Genomic DNA, 22,272 nt, shown 5'->3' on the forward strand with positions numbered 1-22,272 from the left:
GGCAGAAACCACTGTGCTGTTTAAGCCAACTGACGTTGGCTTGCAACACACAGGTCATGAAATTCACAGACTTCCCCAGAATAGAGGACCAAAGTTCTTAGAAGTAGGCTAACAAATTCATATTTATGTTTGAGAAAAATACTTCAGGGAACTGCATCTATAATAGACTGAAAAAAAATGGACTGTTGATGGCAAGGCTAGAAGCAAGGAGACCAGTTATTAGACTGTTATAATAGCCAGGTGATTGCTTACGAGAGCCTAAATGAGGAAAATGTTAGAAAGAAGAGAGACCAGAATAAGGAGGTAATCACAAAATCAATAGGACATGGCAACAGAATAAAGGAAGAAATTAAGGAAGGTGGCAGGAGAAAGGCATCTAGCCGAGGAGTCTAAATGGACGGTGAGAGACAGACTAGAGTATGGGCGAACGTGGGGAGGCAGTTAATGGATTCAGGTTTAGAACAGGAAGTTTTGATGAAGAAAGAATGGAAACCCCAGAAGACTACATAGCAATCAGCCTGCTTCAAGTACTCCTTTTAAATTATGAACCCTCTGGAAACCAGGACAAGTCAGCCTTCATGCTCTGTGAAGATGGATAATCATCTTATTTGTCTCTCTGAAAATGTCTGTAGTTATTAAAGGTTATGTAAAAATTCAGCTTCTTTTCAGGGCAAGAGATTAAACTGCCTTTCAAAAGAAACAAATACAAACCTCTACCTCACACTGTAACACAAAAATTAATTAGAGGTGGATCACAGACGTAAATATAATAGCTAGGCCACAAAGTGTTGGAAGAAAATAGAAGAGAGTATCTTTACAATTTGGGAGTAGGCAAAGATTTCTTGGAATACAGACAGTACTAACCATAAAAGAATAAACTGACAAATTGAACTTAAAATTTAAAACTTCTATTCACCAAAATATACCACTAAGAAAATGGGTAGATAGCCACACACTGGGAGAAAACAGTCACAAAATGCAGAATCCAAAATATAGAAAGCTATCTTACAAATCATTAAGAAAAAAAACAAAACCCTGGGGCACCTGGGTGGCTTAGTTGGTTAAGCATCCAACTCTTGGTTTCAGCTTGGGTCATGATCTCACGGTGGGTAGGTTGGAGCCCCACATCAGGAGCCTGCTTGGGATTCTCTCTCCCTTTCTCCGCTCCTCCCCTGCTCACGCTCCCTTGCTCTTGCTCTCTCACTCACAATAAATCAACTTAAAAAAAAAGTCTTAAAAAAAAAAAAAAAAAGACAAAACTCAAACAATGGGGCGCCTGGGTGGCTCAGTCGGTTGAGCGTCCGATGTTGGCTCAGGTCATGATCTTGCGGTTTGTGAGTTCGAGCCCCTCGTCGGGCTCTGTGCTAACAGCTCAGAGCCTGGAGTGTGCTTCAGATTCTGTGTCCACCCGCCCCCCCGGCCTCCACCCCACCCCTGCTTGTGCTCTGTCTCTTCCAAAAATGAATAAACATAAAAAAAATTTTTTTAATGGGCAATAAATAGCACTTCACAAAAGATGATATAGGAGTGCCAAATAAACAAAGATGAACTGTTCCACATCATTAGTCACAAGGGAAATGCAAATTAAAGCTACCATAAGCTGCAACTACATACCCACCAAAATGGCTACAGTTAAAGACTGACCACCCTAAATGTTGACAAGGACATGGAACAACTGGAACTCCATACGTTGCTGGCAGAACCACTCTGGAAAACTGCTCAGCAGTTTCTTATAAAGTTAAATATATTTCTACTCCATGACCAGCAATTCCACTGCTAGGCATTTATTCTAGAGAAATAAAAACTTATGTCTGCAAAAAGTCTTGTGCAAGAATGTCCAGATCAGCTTTATCTATAATGGCCCCAACCTGGAAACAACCCAAATGTCCATCATCTGGCAAATGGATAAATAAATTGTGATTTATTCAGACAATAAAATAATACTCAGCAATACAAAGCAACAAACTACTGATATACTCCAATTAACATGAATGAATTTAAAAGATGTTGATGCTAAGTGAAAGAAACCAGATACAAAAGAATACATACAGTATAATTCCATTTACGTGAATAGGTAAAACTCACCTTTAGGGTGGGGGTGAGGCAGTGGGAGGGATTAACTGGGAAGAGGCACAAGGGAACTTTCTGGGGTTTTGGAAATGTTTTCTAGGTGTGTGGGTAACACAAGATGTGTGCATCTGTCAACTCAATGAACTGTACACTTCTGTGGATCTCACCCCATGTAAATTATGCCTTCATCAAAAGGAAAAAATAAAACAAAAAAATGATCTCTAATAGAAATACCTGAAATCAACATGCTTCATTACTGGACTAAAGGAAATCTTTGTTATTCCAAGGCAAAAACAAAACACACACCAACTTTAAAAAATTTTTTTAACGTTTATTTATTTTCGAGAGACAGAGCGTGAGCAGGGGAGGGGCAGAGAGAAAGGGACACACGGAATCCGAAGCAGGCTCCAGGCTCTGCGCTGTCAGCACAGCATCAGACACGGAGCCCGAACCCACAGAACGGTGAGATCATGACTTGAGCCAAAGTCGTTCACTTACCTGATTGAGCCACCCAGGTGCCCCAGAAAACACATACACAACTTTTAAAAGGTAAAAACAGGGGCACCTAGGTGGCTCGCCGGTTGAGCCGATGCACTTGATTTTGGCTCAGATCATGATCTCATCGTCTGTGGGCTGAGCCCAGTGACAGGCTGGTTCTGCCTCTGCACTGAGAGTAGGGAGCCTGCTTGGGATTCTCTGTGTGCCTCTCTTTGCCCCTCCCCCAAGCACTCTCTCTCTCAAAAATAAATATAAAAAAATAAATAAAAGATAAAAACAAGTGGAAACAGGCAGACTAAAATATCACTCAGACCACAAACCAACCATGGAATTTTATGTAAATCACCTATGCTCTCTTGGCCTCTATTTTCTCATCTATAAAATGGGAGTAAGAAAATCTACCACACCAGGAATACGTAGACATCAAGATTATGCAAAGCATCTAGCATGTACCTGGCACACAAAGCCTTAGTAAGTGGTAGTGGTAGGAGCAGCAATTAAAAAATGCGTTAAAAAGACCCACTTTACCCATCTGGTGTAAGAGTTCCACTGAACTCTTATTTGAATATCTATGCAGAGCCCTATCCTTTTTTCATGACAACTCTTCTCCCGTCTGATAACTGACCCTATTCCACCCAGATGACAGGTGGGGTGAGAAGGGTAGGGGAAGGAGCGTGAGATGCCTTGCTCTTCAGTGACCCTGTTCCCTCATCTTAAAAAAATGTTCATGTAAGTCAAAGTTATGGAAACCAAATTATATTTAAAGGTATGAGAGAAACTCACTATTAAAAAAAAAAGGTCTAAAACTGTTTCATGAAATGCAAAAGACTTTTTATGAAGATTACCAGTACTATAAAGTCAGGTTTCTCATTTATTAGGTTTACCTAATGTAGCACTCTTACATCTGCTAGAAAGCTTTCTAATTATCGTTCAAAAGGCCATGCCGTTTCCAAATGCTAACACATGCACAGGAATAGCTACTTTCCACAAAGAGCATGTTCAAACAGTACACAAAGCATGCAGAGTACTGTCCTTTTATCACACCAGTACTGTCTAGTTGGATTACAGCCAACAACAGGGCTCAAGGAGATTTATCTTTCCTGCAGATCATGTAGTACATTTGCCTAATGCAGTGCCCTAGATTTTACAAATTACATTTACTGATGTACTTGCAAGTCTGCAGACTTGAACATTTTCAAGGAGGACGCAAGACATTTATATAAAATAGTATGTCTTGATCATCAATAAAAGCACTGTTTTGAGGCCACCTACTATCCTTTTGCTGGAATTTAAAATTTCCGTAAAGCATTTCTTGGCTTTTAGCAAAGTCAGGGTTGAGCCAAGACGCTGATGTTCTCTCTGCGTTCAACTGCACAAAAAGAATCCACACATACCAAAGATCTGTTCGAAAGCTTTTAAGGCCAAAAATGTCTATTGTGTGGCCTGTGATAGGCACTGACTAAAGGAAACTTGAAACTATAAATAGGACACAGAACACCATATGCCTGGGGGAAAATATTTTGCTTAAAATGGCACAACGACACAATTCGACATGATGTTCATATTATGTCAAAAAAAGTGAGTATGAACCAACAAAAAAACCCCTCTGACGATTAAGAATTTATTCTCACGAAAAAGTTCAGTATGCCATCTTAATACCATTTTTAAGGGATTTCCTCATGATGCAGTGGTATTCACTGCAAAGTGGCTCGGGTCTAACTCTCCAACATGATGTCACAAAACCCGAAATGCAATGGAATCCGATTCAGTGTTGGCGCAGTCCGGGGGTGCCAACAATCAACCTAGAGGAGGCATACAGGGCCAGAAAGACTCCATCAGGTTTCCTCAGTGCCCCCTGATAATCAGTGCTCCCCATACAAACAAGTTCTTAAAAGCTCCAACCTAAAAAATAAATAAATAAAAATTTAAAAAAAAAAAAAAAGATTTGCCTGCAGCGTCTGCTAAGAAAGGTACAGGGATCACCTGTCAATGGGCAGGAAAGTGAGTGGGTGTAAAATGGCTTCCCCGGGCACACTGAAACTGAAACGCAGTAAATCCTGGCAAATCCCCTCCTAGAGTAAGGGCTTCACACCAAACGTGTGGAGGGACGCATTCACCGAGCGTGCCAAGAACCCCCAACCATTCCTCCTCGGGACCGGAACGCGAGCTGAAGACCGGACAGCAACCCCGAGGTCGGGATGCGAGCTGGGAGAATGGGCAAGCCGGGGCTGCAACCGCGACCACAGGGGTGGCAGAACGCGCCCCGTCACCCCACGACCCAGTCGCGGCGCGACTAAACACAAAGCCCAACGGGTGGTGAGGAGAAAGAAAGGAATGGAAAACACGTGGTCCGCAGATCCGATCAGGGCTCTCCCGGCCACCAAGTGCACTTTTACCGGAAGCGGGGGAACCCGCCGCAGCCCGCACGGCCCCCGACTCTGGGCCGGGGCTGGACCCCCGCCACAGGTTGGCTGAGCCGGGGATCGCGGACAGGCTCGCGCACAGAATTAAGTTTCTAATAATACAACTTTAAGCGGATTAGCGCCGGCGTAGCCCAACGCCGAGGCCGCACTCGGGGGCGTGCAGAGTGCAGCGGGCGCATGGGCCGAGGTCCCGGGTCCCGGCGTCTCGTGCCGGGGGTGGGGGCTCGCGGCGCCGGCGCCTCCGCCCCGGCAGGTGCGCCCCCCGCGCGTCCCCTCGCTCACCAGGTACCAGACGCCCAGCAGGATGGTGCCGGTGCGGACATGGCAGCACAGGCAGCAGCTGTTGGAGTAGAACCGCGTCCAGGGCGCGACCATCTTCATCGCTCGGGCCGCGGGCGCCGTGGCGCGAGCGCGCGCCCAAGTTTGCAGGAGCGTCGGCCGCGTCGCTCGGGGCCCGCCGGGGGGCTGCTGCCGGCTCCCCCGCCGCTGCCGCTGCCGCTGCCGCTGCCGCTGCCGCTGCCGCTGCCGCTGCCTGCCCGGCTCCCTCGCTTGCCCGTGGCCCGCGCTCCGCGCCTCTGCCGAGAGCTCCGAGCGGCTGCGGCGGCCGGACCCTGCGCTCCGAAGGCTGCGGGAGGAGGAGGAGCGGGAGGGGGCGGGGCGGGCCACGTGACTCGCGCTCGGGCTCGTGATGTCACCGCCGGCTCCAGCCAGCTGCGGGCGCCCCGGGCCGGGGGTAAATAAATCAATCATCCTGCGCCCTGGGCCGGTCCCTGAGCGGGCCCGCGGTGGAGTTCCGGGCCTCTCCTCTCTCCTGTGGTCATTTGTGTAACTCTGTCACGGGTTTGAGATTCTTTTACAGTCTAGCTGGTTGTGGTTTCTCCCCTTCCACTTCTATTTGGCAGATAATCTGTAGATGCAAATGATATCACTGTTATCTTGCGAACTGGAAAGAGGGAAAACTGCAGGGTGTGATTCCGGTCAACTGCAGTACTTTGAACCGCTGCTGGAGTCGCCAGGAGCAATTTGTCTCCTCTTCCCAGCTCAATTACTGTGGTAGTAGTAACCTTTTCCCAGAAAATAGGATGTGTGTCAAGGACATCCTCGCTGTGCTTCGAGTAGCATTTTTAATCATGACTGCAGCTCTAAAGAAACAATCATAAAGCCAATTACTGCCACAAGGGCTCTGAAGGACACAACATAGAGCGTTAAGAGGTACTGAAAGAAAGGACTCCAGTTTGGAGTTATTTCTTCCCATCTGTTGTTTTTTCTCAAAGCGCCTTGTCCTAGGTTAGCCTCTAATCACCGTCTAAGCCGAGCATCTCAGATGAGTTAGATCATTAGCGCATGTCAAAGTTTCATTTCAGACTTGGAGCAAGAGAAAAATTGGTTGGATTTAAATTTCTTAAGGACAGGTTATATAGGCAGGAAGGAAGGTGTTAGATGAGGCTGTTTAAGTGCAGGACTAGTTAGTTTTACAAGGCTGTAAAGCTGTTACATTCTTAGTGTGTAGCTCAAACCTGGATCCAGAGGGACCAGAGAGGCATCCCCAGAGATGTCAGGTGTGGGCCCTTCATTGGAAATTATAAGTAACATCATTGTGGGAGATAATCAGAAATAAGGAAGAAGAAAGGTCAGCTTTTGTTTTGTTTTCTCACTAAGAAGTTCTGTTTTCTCTCACACAAGAGAGAATTTTCTCTCTGGGGTCTTCCATTTAATGTGTAATTATAAGGGCACCTGGGTGGCTCAGTCAGTTAAGCATCTGACTTTGGCTCAGGTCATGATCTTAAGGTTCCTGAGTCTAATCCCCTGGATGGACTCTGTGCTGACAGCTTGGAGCCTGAAGCTTGCCTTGGATTCTGTGTCTCCCTCTGTCTTTTTCCATCCCCCATTTGCATTCCATCTCTCTTTCTCTCTCTCAAAAATAAAGATTTAAAAAAATTTTTAATGTGTAATTATAGCCTTAACCATTTTTAAATTTTATATTTATTTATTTAGTTATTTATTTACTTATTTATTTTACTTTAGAGAGAGAGCATGAGCAGGGGAGAGGAAGAGAGGGAGAGAGAGAATTCTAAGCAGGCTCCACACTCAGCATGGAGACTAACGCAAGGCTCTATCCCATGGAATCAAGAGTCAGACACTCAACCGACTGAACCACCGAGGTCCCCCCAATTATACCCATAGCCTCTCTTAAACTTCTGTGGGACAAGCAGGAAGTGCACTGAACAGGAAAGGAAATCGTGAATCAGGATGGGGAGTGCTCCTTTCCAAATTCAAACTGCCAGCATGTTCCTAGAGTTACCTCCAGCTTTGCCCTCCCCACCAGGATTTCAGATTCGTTAGGTAAATGATTCATTGACTAAAGGGAATTTCATATTTCACAGAGCTTGCTATTCAAGAGCTGAGTTTACAGACAGTTGCCAAAACGCTCTAGATAAGAAGAGAGACAGAGAGTAGAAAAAAACCTGGCTGGAGCAAGGAGATAAGGAGAGAAACAATACATCTGCAAGCAAAGTTTATGAAATAAAACTTGGAGTTATATTTATTTGGATGCAAGAGGATTGGGGGGATTGGCAAAAACAAACAAACAAAACCAAGAAAAAAAAACCAGAGGCTTCCCACAGAACTTAGTCACAGCTGGGTTACATCCTCAAACAGCAGCATATGTAACTGGAATACGGATTGCAGGGGTACAGTTATGTAGACAGGTCACCTTGTTTTCATTCCCTAGGCACGTCAGCATCTGGGGTCACACTTGCTCTGTTTTCTGTAAGAGCAAAGGGCGACAGCCTGCGTGACCTTGGTCAGTCACTCACCCCTCCTCTCCCATTCTTCTGTCTCCACGGTACCTTCATCACTGAGACAGGGAAACTGAAAGGTCTCCATTTTAGAAAGGCTCTATGCCGGATATTTCTCTGCTAGGCTCCATTTCCTCATACTCCATACTTCACCTTGCATCTGAGTGAATCAAAAAAGCTATGTTCCCACTCCACAGGGGGAAGCAAGAAAGTTAATCATTCTACGAGTTTCATCCTAGGCCCCTAAACACCTGATAACATCTCAAAAGAACCGAATCCCAAACATATTCCAGGACATTAGCTTCCAACAAACCTCCATCAACAGCATTGGCATCAATCCCCCCACCTTCAGTGAGTTATGGAATAACATCGTTCATTTGCCTGACACTTGCCTTTGATGGGACCAAACCTTGGGTCCCTGGAGGAACACGTACCCTGGACCCCTCTCCAATATAAACTCCTAACCCCAAGTGACGGGGAGGCCCACATCTCCTTTTCTGAGTCTCCCAGACGCACCACCTGCTATACTCTATCACTTACACTACTCAATAAACTCTGCTCTCACTTCCTTCTGGCTCACGTTTGATTTCCATCCTTGGTGATGCCAAGGACCCTTTGGAGTGGTCCTACAGGGACCCTCTGGGTCCTCAGACTGGGCCTGCCTACATCATGACCAAATTTTATATATTTATTTTTTAAGTTTATTTATTTATTTGGAGAGAGACAGAGACAGCGTGACCGGGACGGGAAGGCAAAGAGAGAGGGAGAGAGAGAGAATCCCAAGCAGGCCTTGCACTGTCAGTGCAGAGCCCGATGCAGGGCTTCAACCCAGGAACAGTGAGATCATGGCCTGAGCAGAAACCAAGGGTTGAACGCTCAACTGACTGAGCCACCCCGACGCCCCCATCATTACCAAATTAAAACCTTACCATTAGGACTTGAGGCCTTGCAACTTCTCTGTCGCCCAGGTCCCTTCCCTTGCCTTCTTGTACTTCCCATTTTTCTCTCCCTGTATCCTCCCCGGGCCCCCTTCTTCCAAGGGCAGGTATTTTCCAGTGAACTGACAGAAACTTTTTCTTTCCATCAGATAAAGCCACTCTTGTTCCTTTTTCAAATCTCTTTTTCTCTGGGACGAATTGTATTTCAGACTATCGGCTAGTGACCCAAAATGCCCAGGGTTAATTTGAGTGATGACTATTTGTAAGAAGTAAAGACACAAAGGCTGGAAGATGAGAACACTCTGCTCCTGATCCCAAAATTGACTGTGTAGTCTATAGCACAGGTCACCATGGCATTAGTCAGAACGTGTGCCCTGTGCCAGTATCCCTACAGATTACAACAATGCAGTGGGAAAACCTAGAGCCATCAATTACATTAAAATGGGGGGAGGGGCGCCTGGGTGGCGCAGTCGGTTAAACGTCCGACTTCAGCCAGGTCACGATCTCGTGGTCTGTGAGTTCGAGCCCCGCGTCGGGCTCTGGGCTGATGGCTCAGAGCCTGGAGCCTGTTTCCGATTCTGTGTCTCCCTCTCTCTCTGCCCCTCCCCCGTTCATGCTCTGTCTCTCTCTGTCCCAAAAATAAATAAACATTGAAAAAAAATTTTTTTTTTAAAAAAATAAAAAAAAAAAAATGGGGGGAGTTAGCATTTCAATTGGGCCTTGTAGGGGTGAATAGAATGTAGACCAGGAGCACAGATATAGGGGATGGAAGAAACACTTGATCTTGATCCAGGACTTGCATAGGGCCAGACACTCTTTGGGAGTAGGAAAGGTCTCCCCGGAGCTTCCTCTATGACCTGGGCTAGGGTCTGTCCCAGGAGAGACCTCAGGAATCCCCTCAAAGGCTGAGAAATTCAAAGAGCTGCTACCATGTAGCTCTCCTGAAAAGGAGAAAGGGAGGCAGCGCCTTCCCTGGAGGAGTTGGAAAAGGAATCCACGTGCCTATGACACAGGGTGCTCTTGAACGTCTTCTTCAATGATGTAAGTACTGCTCAGTCCTTGGTGGTTCAAAAGAAAACCTTATAGGTCTCCTCATGCACTCTCCAAATAAACCAGGGATCTGTTCATTCATGCAGTCATGAATCTGGTGAATGGAAACTTAGCAACTACCTCCTTGAGGCTGAGTGTGGCTTTCAGCTCAGAGAACATGAGACACTTTCTACCTAAAGGGAACTCACAACTTACAGAGGGAAATGGAGAAATAAACGGAAAATAACATGAAAGCAAGATAAATGCCACTATATGTTTAGCACAGGGTGCTAGGAGAGCCCCATATCTCAGTTTTGGGGAGATCAGGGAAGGGACATCTAGGTTCACACCTGTGAAGTAAGTTGGTGTTGGCCAGGAGAGAGACAGAGGGCAGCCCCAGACAGGATGGGAGCAGGATATGCAAAGGCCCAGCATCTGGCAAGCTCACAAGTTTAGAAACAGCAAGTACTATGATAGCTGGGAGTTTACATTTGAAAGGAAGGAGGTCAGAGTAGAGAAGATGGGGCTAAGGAAGTTTTAGAGCTGTCAGTATATGGGGGGGGGCTTTTCATACCATGCTGCACTGTGAGGTCTGGAGCAAATCTCCTAAGGAAAGTGGGGAGCTTCTGAACTACTGAGAGTTTCATAAATATTAAACCCATATGCCTCTAAGCTCAATTAATGTCACAAGGTACATACAAACGAGATAGGGAGGACTGGCCAAATTATTTTTGGGGTCCAGTGCAACACTGGGAATGGGGGGCCTCTTGTTTACAAATATTAAGCATCTCAAGATGGCGACATTAAACCACGCGTGGGCTGTTCTAAGCAGGGGACCCTGTGCTATTTGCCCGGGTCACACGCCCATGAAGCTGGCCCTGAAGATAGGCCCCGTGTCTCTCTCTCAGATTAAAAACAAGACTCAACAACAACAAGAAAAGTGAAAGCCATCAGATAACAAAGAACAGTGTCGTGGAAGCTGTGATAAACGCCAGTTTTATAGGAGTGTGCGTAAGAAAATAAGTAGTATGTCGGATGATTCATCGAAGAGTCTGGATCTTGTCCCAGTCGGGGGTCAGGACTGTGAAGGTCAGAATGTGGAGCTGGCTCCAGGCCTGAACTGCAGCCAAGGTGGAAGTCAAAAAATAATGATTGATGTGCTCTCAGAGACCCACGTAATTAATCATATATTTATTAAAGCACACATTTGGGCTTGATTGGGTTCTGGTCTGGGGTTGTGAGAAGCAGGGCATAAGACACAATCCCTGCTTCTAAGAAACTCCTAAAATAGTGAGAGGGACAAAGATGGGCAGAGGGATTCATTAGAGGGAGATAGTGTGGCTAACGATAAAGCAACAGTATTCTGGTCCGGGGTGATACTAAGATGTTACTCTAGTTGTTTATCAGTGTGTAAAGATTTGGAATGCACTGGAATACATCGTATCAGTCAGAGTCCAGGCGGGGAAAACAGGGATCATTCTAGATACTTCACACCGAGGGAAGGTAATACAGGGAATTGGTTGCTGCAATAAAGTATTTTCCGAGTGCCAGTTTTGTAGCTACAGCTCAAAGCGATCAACTCCCCTTTGCGACAGTTTGCTGAGCCCCCACCTTCCCTCATCAGGCCCTAACACCCCTAGGTTACAACACACACTTACCCAAGGCCAGAGGCCCCAAATACCTAACCTCAGGGGCCCTTTCTTCCTCGGGTCTGCAGAATTATTCAAAAGACCCAATCCCCAGTGAGCCCTCAAAACCTGGCTAACCTCACTGTGTTTGCCATACATAAGCCATCTCTTGCCGTTCCAACTTGCTGTTACCCTGTTCCCGGCACAACCCCCCAGGCCCCCCCCACCCCCCGCCTGGCTGTCTTCTTTCATTTGGAGCCATAAGTAACAAAGAATTCTGCCTTTCGTCTATCCTCACGTGTTACTGTATCGTGTCCCACCATCAAGAGAAAACTTAAATTTTATGGCAGAGTTGCACACAGATGAGAAAACAGAGGAGAGACAAAGAGGCAGTCGAGACACTGGCAAGAGGAGAAAGGAAGCCATGGCCTCCTGCATGGCCGGGCAGAGACAACAGAAAGGACCACCAGCAGAGGTGGCTGAGCGGGGGGGCGTCAGGGCCACTGTTGGGAACACCTCCCAAAACAGAGAGAAAGAGGAGGATGCTTTGGCCTCTCCCCTGCTCCTAACCTCCGGTCTTTCACCAGTACTTCCTGTTGGCCGAACTCCCAGACACCAGTTGATGAGGGGCCTGCGACACATACTTTCCCGTTTTCTAAAACCAGCAGGGGGCACACCCACGTTCTGAGCAGCATTATTCACAAAAGACCGACGTCAACACAGGTGTCCATCGGCAGAGGAACGGATAAGCAAACTGCGGCATATACATACGGTGGAATATTATTCAGCCTTAAAAGAGGAGGGAATCATGTCACATGCTACCACAGGCATAAACCTTAAAGACATTATGCTAAGTGAAATAAGCTAGTCACAGAGAGACAAATACCGCCTGATCCATTCATCTCAGGGATCTAGCATAGTCAAATTCAGAGAAAGTGGAATAGGGCTTGTCAGGGGCAGGGAAGGGGTAGGAAGGGAGGAGGAAATGGGAAGTTGTTGTTTCAATGGGTATAGAGTTTCAGATTTGCAAGATGAAAAAGTTCTGGAAACCTGTTTCACGGCAATGTGAATATACTTAACACTACTGAAATGGACACTTAAAAATGGTTAAGATGGTACATTTTATGTTACATGCAGTGTTTTTTTTTACCATAATAAAACTTCTATTATTTTTTTTAATGTTTATATTTATTTTCGAGAGAAAGAGAGAGAGAGTGCAAGCAGAGGAGGGGCAGAGAGAGAGGGAGACACAGAATCTGAAGCAGGCTCCAGGTTCTGAGCCGTCAGCACAGAGCCCGATGCAGGGCTCAAACCATGAACTGTGAGATCATGACCTGAGCCAAAGTTGGAGGATTAACAGACTGAGCCACCCAGGTGCCCCAGGAGAAGATATTTGCAAACAATATATCTGATAAAGGGTTAGTATCCAAAATCTATAAAGAACCTATCAAATTCTACAGCCAAAAAACAAATAATCCAGTGGAGAAATGGGCAGAAGACATGAATAGACACTTCTCCAAGGAAGACATCCAGATGGCCAACAGACACGTGAAAAGATGCTCAATATCACTCATCATCAGAGAAATACAAATCAAAAGCACAATGAGATACCATTTCACACCTTTCAGAATGACTAAAATTAACAACACAAGAAACACCAGTTATCGGTGAGGATGCAGAGAAAGGGGAACCCTCTTGCACTGTTGGTGGGAATGTAAACTGGAACGGTCACTCTGGAGAACAGTATGGAGGTTCCTCAAGAAACTGTAAACAGAACTCCCTATTATCCAGCAGTTGCATTATTAGGTACTTACCCAAAGGATACAAAAATACGTATTTAAAGGGGCACATGCACTCCAGTATTTATAGCAACATTATCAACAATACCCAAACTATGGAGAGAGCTCAAATGTCCATCAACTGATGAATGGATAAAGAAGTACACACACACACACACACACACACACACACACACACACACGATGGAATATTACCCAGCCATCAAAAAGAATGAAATCTTGACCTTTGCAATGACATGGATGAAGCTAGAATGTATTATGCTAAGTGAAATAAGTCAATCAGAGAAAGACAAATACCATATGATTTCACTCATATGTGGAATTTAAGAAACAAAACAGATGAACATATGGGAATGGTGGGAAGAGAAGAGGGAAACAAACCATAAGAGACTCTTAGTGATAGAGAACAAACTATGGGTTGATTGAGGGAGGTGAGTGAGAGACGGACTAGATCGGTGATGGGTACTAAGGAGGGCGCTTGTTGCGATGAGCACGTGAGAAAACAAAGCACACGTATAAAGCACTAAATAAAAGTGATGAATCACTGAATTCTACCCCGAAACCAATATTGCACTGTATGTTAAGTAAAATTTAAATTAAAAAAAAAGTGCCATCAGGGAGTGATGTCACCAAGATTACAACATAGTAATGATAAAATGCATACATGATGAAATGAAGTGAGGTGAATGAGGCATTGTGACGTGGCATTGGGCTACTATTGACCTTCTGAGTATAAGTCAGAGGCAGGATCCTCTGCTTCTCCACCGCAGTTGGCTGGGGGTAACTGAAATCATGGAAAATGAAACTGCCAATAGGCACAGGGAGGGCTACTATACAGGAAAATTCTTAAGACAGTAAATCCTATGAGTTCTCAAGAAGAACATTTTTCCTTTTTATCTTTCTTCTTTTTGTTGTATCTATATGAGAAGATATAGATTAGCTGAACCTATTAGGGTAATCATTTTACAATATATGTAAACCACACCAACCCCCTGTACACCTTAAATTTATATAATGATGTATGTCAATTATTTTTCAATAAAACTGGAAAAAAATCGAATCGTGCTTAAAATGAAAACACTGTAGACTTTCTGTAAAAAAATGGGACTGCTAATGGTACTTTTATGGGTGTTGGGAGGTTATTACAGAGCAAACAAAGCACATTAAATGCTTTGCACATGGAAAATGTAGTAAATGGCAGATTTAGGCAAAATTAACATTATGCAGCCCCTCCTAGTGTTTTACGTTTGTTAGGTAAGGCTTACAACAAACCTGGGAGCTAGGTATTAAGCTTCCCATTTTTCCCAAGTTTCCCATTTTTCTCAGATGAGAAAACTGAGGCTCAAAGACTTTAAGTGTCTTGCTATGAGGCAGTGTGAGGGCTAGGATTTGGATCTGGCATAGTCTCACAGAACTTAAGTGCATGCTGTTCTCCATGCTGCCACTTAGATCCTATCCTCAGAGATTTAGAATCTGAGAAAACAAAACACACGTATAAAGCACTAGGTAAAAACATCACCCAGTACAGATTGCCCCTATACAATGTGTTCCTGAAAATACATATATGGAACAAGATTGTCCAAAATTTGGTGATATTCTTTTTGTTCCTAGAGAGTTAAAAATATTTCTGTTTCTACCCCAACTTTTTAAAGAAGCTTTGGTGCCCTTGGTGGCTCAGGCGGTTAAGCATCTGACTTCAGCTCAGGTCATGATCTCACGGTTCATGAGTTCAAGCCCTGTATCGGGCTCTGTGCTGACAGATCAGAGCCTGGAGCCTGCTTTGGATTCTGTGTCTCCCTCTGTCTCTCTGCCCCTCCCCTGCTTGCGCTCTGTCTCTCTCTCTCAAAAATAAACATTAAAAAATTTTTAATAAGATAACATAAAAACAAGCTTCAATGATATTGCTCCAGCTTTTTACAAGTTTCTTAATTTGTTTCCTTCACAAACGAGGAGCGTCAATTAGCTGAGATGGTGTGAGAGACCTCTGATTGGGGTATTCACAGCTTCTGGCACACCCAAGGGGTCCTCTCGAGTGTTTTTAGTTTATGAGACCTAGGTTTCTTATGACTCGTATCAGCACTTTAATTTTCCATTTTCCATCCACGGTTATAAATTAATAAGGGCTAAGATGCAATAAAATATTTAAATGCTCGTACAAAGAGTTCCTTAAGAGAGCAACACTACTGAAATTGGCAGCATCAGCAGGTGAGATCACAGGATGGGTTGTTTGTCAGCTGAGAGATGAAAGTCCAGAGTCCAAATCCAGCACAAGAAACGTTTCCTAAGAGAGTGTGTTAGATTGTGTCACTATCTATTCACCAAATCATCAGATTCCCTGTCCTTGGTACCCTTCCCACCAGGAAGATTAGACATCCCTGCCCTACTGAATTCAAGAGTCCCCATGTGACTTGATTTGTCCAACAACATGGTTAGAAGCCATGTGGGCAGAAGTTCTAAGAATCAGACGTGGGTTATCGGGCTTTTCCTCCTCTACCTGGAAACAGTAAGTGTGACAGGTAAGACTACGTCATCCGCAGTCCCAGAGTGGAGACAATGACATGGATCAGAGCCACAGCCAACCCATTTTGGGCAGAGAGTATGAGCAAGAAATGACTTGTGGGGTTGTTTGTTAGCGCAGGGTGACCTCGCCCCTCCTGATGATACTGGGTATGGGTGTGCGTTCAGGTAAATGTGGGTTGTTGCACCAGCTGAGTGTTAATAAGGAGGGGATTGAGCGCCCCAAAGTGGCACCGATAGCAAAGGCACTAGAGAAGTTGGCTGAAATTTTTTCATGGGAGTTTGAGGCAAACAGAAAGGCTTCACAGAGGAGCTGGAACCTAATGTGAACTATGAAGAACAAGGCCTTGGACAAGGGGTGCTACCTCTTCCCTATCCTATTTCAATGTCTGGCTACGCATTTCCAAATACCAGATAACTGAAAGGTCAACAAAAGGAAAGATAAGGATATAAGATGTTAAGGTTTGTTTTTTTTTTAATTTTTATTTATTTTTTGAGAGAGAGAGACACACACATATAGAGTGCAAGCAGGGGAGGGGCAGAGAAAGAGGGAGACACAGAACTGGAAACATGCTCCAGGCTCTACCCTGTCAGCACAGAGCCGGACGCAGGGCTCAAACCCATGAACGGTGAGATCATGACCTGAGCCAAAGTCAGACGCTTAACCAACTGAGCCACCCAGTGCCTCTGTTAAGCTTTCATTCTTAGGAAAATGATTTGAGTAATGTGAAAAATATTCACAAGAATATAACAAACCCTTGCTATAACCATCACTGAGATTTCATCACATCCTCAAATTTTGCCAACTTTGCTTCCTGTTTTTTTCTAAAGAAATAAAATATTACAGACACAATAAGTTCAAGCTTTCTGCATACCCCTCCCTGATTTTATTCCTCTCCTTTAAAGAGTCCACATTTACACCTTAGTAAAGTAGTCATTGAAAAAAGGCTAGAAACCATCAAAATAAAAACCCCACTTTGAAAAAAATACATTTTTTGAAGGCAACATTGAAAAGCATGCTTTTTTTTTAATGAAGTACAATTTATTATATCCAGGTGTAAACACCACACAATCATCAGTCAGAGGAAGGAAATGAGAAAAAGATAAGACAATTTTTAATGACCACATTATTGTTTTCCAGTTATTCTCACATAGAATTGGGAAACAGTATTATTCTAGGTCTTAAGGGTTTAACAGGATCGTAACATCTCAGAGTTGGAAAGCATTTGGAATCAACTTGAATCGGTGTCTTTATTTCACACTTGAGAAACTGAGGCCCAGAGAGACAAAGCAATTTGTCCAAGGTCACACAGACAATTTGTGTCATAGTAGAGCTTTGTCCCCACACAGCATTACCTTCCAAAACTGATAAGAGACTGAGAGGGGAAGGCCAGCTATCTGTGTGAAGTATGGGCAGCTGTAGGAGGTGCAAGGAGAAAATTCCCTAGGTGCTGAAGGTAATGGGTAAGGGTAAAGGGAGCAGGGCGCCTTTGTGGAAAAGACTGGTCTCCTTCCACTGGAGCACGGGCACCTTAGCAAGTCAGGAAATGCCCAGTGACTGTACCCCAAGACCATGGCCTGTAGTGGTTTTCTGAAGGCGAATGCTGCCTGTTGGGGTCCCCTGACAACAAGGAGCCTCCCTGGAAGCTCCCATGAACTGGCCTGAGGACTTGGTAAGACCTGGAGTGAAACGGAATTCTTGGGGCCTCAGGATCCTGAAGACATCGGGCCGTGATGTCCCAGCCTCTCCTCCCTTTCTCTCTGACCAGATCATCCCTGGGCAGGGCTGTCGGTGTGTTTTAGTTTTGTTTTTGTAGTCTGAGGGAGGTTTTCTGGCTTTTTTTTCCCCCTAATTGATGTGTTTCTTTTTGCCGTGGTTTAAATAATACTCAGAAACAAAGCATGCATTTCAATGTTGTTTCCTTCCTGAAATGGGGGATTTAGATTAAGCAAATTCCCCGGGAAGTTTTCACAAGGGTATTTTAATTCAGTGAGTCAACCATTTTAGATTACACGGAGCAATCCCTCTTTCCCTGTGCCAAGTCCCTTGCTGCAGAGAGGATTGAACGCATTCCGGGAGGAGTGCTGGAGAAAAGGCTGAGGGCGTTTTGTTTATGCAAATGTTTGGCAGCCTTTCCTTTTCTCCCCAAGGGGAAAAATTTGCATTTTGAAAAATGAACTGTGCTAATACCCCTGAGTCCATACTGAAGTAAATAAATGATTGAATAAATAAATAAGTGGGGAAGAAGAGATAAATCCCCTGGTGGAGGAAAATTCCAAATAATTTATGTAGCTACTTTGCCTGCAAGGAAAAGGAGCACCATTTCTCACTCCTTCGGTGTGGGCTGTGCATAGTGACTTTCTTCCAAAGAGCACCATACGGAGACTGGGGCAAAGGGTGACTTGGAGAAACCTGACAAACACGACCTTGGCCAGGTGATCAAGGTCAACAGCAGCAGTGATTAAGTCCTGTTGATGGCACGTACCCTTGATAGGGTGTGATGAGAACGGCACTTTATCTCTCTGATCTTCCCCAAGACCCATTACCCGGGTCTCATCATGAGAAAAATATTAACAAATCCCACTTGAGGGACATTCTACATATCTGAGAAGTACTCAAAATTGCCAATGTCATCAAAAATGAGGAAAATGAGAAACTGTCACAGCCAAGAGGAGCCTAAGGAGATAGAAGAAGTAAATGTGGTATCCTGGATAGGATCTTGGAAGAGAAAAAGGTCATTAGAGGAAAACTAACGACATCTGAATAAAGTCTGTACTTTAGTTAATAAGAATGAATAATAATAATAATAATAATAATAAAGAATGGGGCGCCTGGGTGGCTCAGTTGGTTTAGGTGTCCTACTTCGGCTCAGGTCATGATCTCATGGTTTATGAGTTCAAGCCCCACACGGGGCTCTGTGCTGACAGCTCAGAGCCTGGAGCCTGCTTAAGATTCTGTGTCTCCCTCTCTCTCTCTCTGCCCCTCCCCTGCTCGTGCTGTTTCTCTCTGTCTCTCAAAAATCAATATACATGTTAAAAAAAAAAAAGAATGCATTAATATTGGTTCATTGTGACAAATGTACCATGCTAATGTTCAGGTGTTAATAATAGGGGAAAATGAGTGTGGGGTATCTGGGAACTTCGGTATTCTAGTCGCCATTTTTCTGTGTATTTAAACTGTTCTAAAAAGTAAAGTTCATTTTAAAAAGATAGAAAAGTGAGGTGTGCAGTAATGAGGAGAGGGGGGGATTATTTTAAAATTGTGTTAGGGTGCCTGGCTGGCTCAGTCAGCAGAGCGTGGGACTCTTGATCTCAGGGTGGTGAATGCGAGCCCCAAGCTGGGTGTAGAGATGACTGAAAACATAAAAATTAAAGAAAACAGTTTTAGACAAAATTTTTAAAGGCTCAGATAATTATGAAAACAGAAGTTTTTTTGCAAACTTTAAATTTGCTATGGCATCACTTATGCCAAGTAATTCAGCCTCAACTTGTTCCTTGTAGAGGGAGAAAACAATGTTTTGTGATTTAATATGAGAAACATTTAAATAAATTAAATGAATCTATGGTTTCCTCAAACTGCTTTTTGCTCATTGCTGTATACATGCCCCTTTTGGGATCCCTGGTAAATTTTAGTTAAAATTTTTTTTTATTGGTTAAAGGATTTAAAGCAAAGGAATATGCCATTTTTGACTTAAAACGTTCATTAAGATTGAACTCATTTGACTCATTTAACTTTTCATTAAGCCTTTATTATTCTAATAAATATGCCCATTGTGTGACAGTTTTTATTTTACAGTTCACCTAATTTTATAGTTTCATAAGAAAACCACATCCAGTTTGAAGCAGCTGGTAGCAATCTTTGTTGTTATTTGTTAGATGAGTAATGGAGAACATTTCATGTTCTTTTTAGGTCCAGTGACCATCGTGAAAGAAAAGGGGAAATTTCTCCCCCAGTATATAAAGATTAGGAGAAGGCTTTATTTTTTTTTTAATTTTTAAAAAATGTTTATTTATATTTGAGAGAGAGAGAGAATGAGGGAGGGGCAGAGAGAGGAAGACACAGAATCGGAAGCAGGCTCCAGGCTCTGAGCTGTCAGCACACAGCCCAATGTGGGGCTCACACTCACGAGCTGCGAGATCATGACCTGAGCTGAAGTTGGATGCCTAACTGACTGAGCCACCCAGGCGCCCCAGGAGATGACTTCATTGAAAAAGTGGAGAAGCCCCTCAGCTCTAATGTGAAAAATGCCAATATGGCACCTTGGTTGGACAGCATGGCCTGGGGGGATGAAGCTGGCATTCAAAGTGTAACACTTGTCTGGGGACCTTCAACAAACACTGAGAATTTAGCACGTGCCAGGCACTCTTCTGGATGCAGATTGAATAAGAATTCATCAAACCCACTTCTCTTCCCTCTGCACACATGTGTAGACCATATTTCCCAGGTTTCCTTGCAGTTAAGTGAGGCCATATGTCCGAGTTTGGGGCATGCAAAAGGGATCAAAGTGATGTGCCTTTTCCAGGATGTGCCCATAAATACCCCCTATACAAAGCCTCCACTTTCTCTCTTCTCTGACCCCCCCCCCCAAAAATTTAAGTTTTAAAATTCTTGCTGATGGAGCATAGTAGTCGGTTTTAGACAGATACTTAGTGGGTGATCTGTGTGTGTGTGATTCTATGATCTCAAAATGCTAACACCTGCAAGAAATCTATTGGGTAGCTGTTGCTGGGTTACTAAAACTGCATTAGCACTTTTCATACTTAATTCCCTCAAAAACACATGCATACAGTTTGTTTGGCCAACTGAGTGATGATTGAAGTAAAATTCCTAAATATCATTTATCTCCTATGAAGTCAACTGTCCCTTCCATAATCTGTTCCATTTCGAGCAACACAATTCCAATGCAGTTTATCTTGAAGTCTTAGCCCAATCTTGTTTCAAACATTTCTTCTGCACTATGAGTAATATGCTTAGTGAATTGATAATAAACCATTGTTATCCTTGTAAAACATTTTGTTGTGTAGCAAAACCTCTTAGATTCTGTGGCCTGCTGCCATTTTTTTCCCTGTGTTGTGATTCTCAGATCAATTATCACTGTTATTTTTCTTTTAGATTCCAGGAAATGTATAAAACTTGCAATAAAAATAATAACAACAACTGTTCATCTTGATACAGCTTTCCTCAAGAAGTCCAGACAACTCCAGAGAATGGTTGTAAGATATGAAACAAGAGCTAGACAGACAGCAGCTGAAGCCAGACAGAATTCTTAGGTGTTTGGAAGCAAAGCTATCCACATCTGTCTTATTAAAAAGATGGCCCATCATTGCGGTTTTAGATAGAACCAGAGGTCAGAATTCTCCTGTGCTTCATTCAGCACTCAGTGTCCCAGCCATGAACAGGTCAAATGAGGTCAATTGTCAAACAAGGATAATTGTAGCAAGAAAAATAATGGAGACTTACAATGAGATTGTTTGCATCCAAAGCATAATGTTATTTTTTAAAAATTTTTAATGTTTATTTATTTTTGAAGGAGAGAGAGACAGAGCATGAGCGGGGGAGGGGCAGAGAGAGAGGGAGACACAGAATCTGAAACAGGCTCCAGGGTCTGAGCTGTCAGCACAGAGCCCGACGCGGGGCTTGAACTCACTGACCGCGAGATCATGACCTGAGCCGAAGTCAGCCGCTTAACCGACTGAGCCACCCAGGCGCCCCTCTGATGGACTTCTAACATCGTTAAAGCTAAGCCACTTTGCAGGGCACACAAGGTCTTTATAATTTAGCCCCTACTGTCCCCCTGGCTTCATCACTCATTGACATCTTCCTCTTCGTACCTTCTGGACCCTTCCAGTGAGCTGCAGTGTGCACATGCTTTCTTTGGCCTTTGCATGAGGAGACCTTCTCGTCCTCAGGCCTTCTTCACTCACGCTGGTCTCTCTGACCAAATATGCTCTCCACTTCTGTGATTTGTCTGCCCGGGTCTCCCCTTGCTGTTGCCTCCTCAGGCCAGTCTTCTCTGACTTACCCTGTTTGAGTTAGGTGCCTGCATCCATTGGCATGATTTTGGCTCCCCATAACAGAAACACCATTACTGTGGCTTAACAGGGTAGAAATTCAATTTCTCCTCCATGTGGAATGAATGTGGAGATGGATGGCCCAGGGCAGTTTGGAAACTTTGCAGCCACTGGGAACCCAGGCTCCTTTCCTTCTGCACCCCAGTCCGAGCTTGGATCACCTCGTGGTCCAGGATGACTCTTTCAGCCATCGTGTCAACCTCTCAGGCAGTGTTTTTGATTCTGTACTTGTCTAATTGGTAGCTATTAATCTTAAGACTTTGGCCTTAAGGTTGTTTGCATCTCCCTGTGATCCAGGGCCCATTCTCTGAACCACCTCCCTTACATGACTCACACACCAGGCCGGCATTTTCCCTGTTCTGGCCCCAGGGTGAGACCAGACAACTAGAGACAGCCCTTATGCCCCAAAACCTGCTGGGATTATTCAAACGAGCCAATGCCGAGCTTGCCTCTCCCTCAGAAAGCGCAATCAAGGCCTATGCCGCCCTTTGCACCTGCTC

General features: G+C 44.3%; 1 protein-coding gene across 1 annotated transcript in view; it reads right to left on the reverse strand.

Annotated features, from left to right (window-relative positions):
• Window positions 1–21,963, reverse strand: part of LAPTM4B (lysosomal protein transmembrane 4 beta) — a 94,885-nt gene extending 72,922 nt beyond the window's left edge. Inside the window, exons 1-3 of the mRNA XM_047088842.1 lie at window positions 21,791–21,963; window positions 5,528–5,702; window positions 5,274–5,483 (exon numbers count right to left, since the gene is read on the reverse strand). Of these exons, the coding sequence (XP_046944798.1) occupies window positions 5,274–5,483; window positions 5,528–5,702; window positions 21,791–21,963 (558 nt within the window). The remainder of the gene's footprint in view (window positions 1–5,273; window positions 5,484–5,527; window positions 5,703–21,790) is intronic.
• Window positions 21,964–22,272: the final 309 nt, after the last annotated feature.

Source organism: Lynx rufus, unplaced genomic scaffold (assembly GCF_022079265.1).
Source record: "Lynx rufus isolate CCGP_SWC_20201006 ecotype Redwood Valley unplaced genomic scaffold, mLynRuf1.p SCAF_26, whole genome shotgun sequence".
NCBI lineage: Eukaryota > Metazoa > Chordata > Mammalia > Carnivora > Felidae > Lynx > Lynx rufus.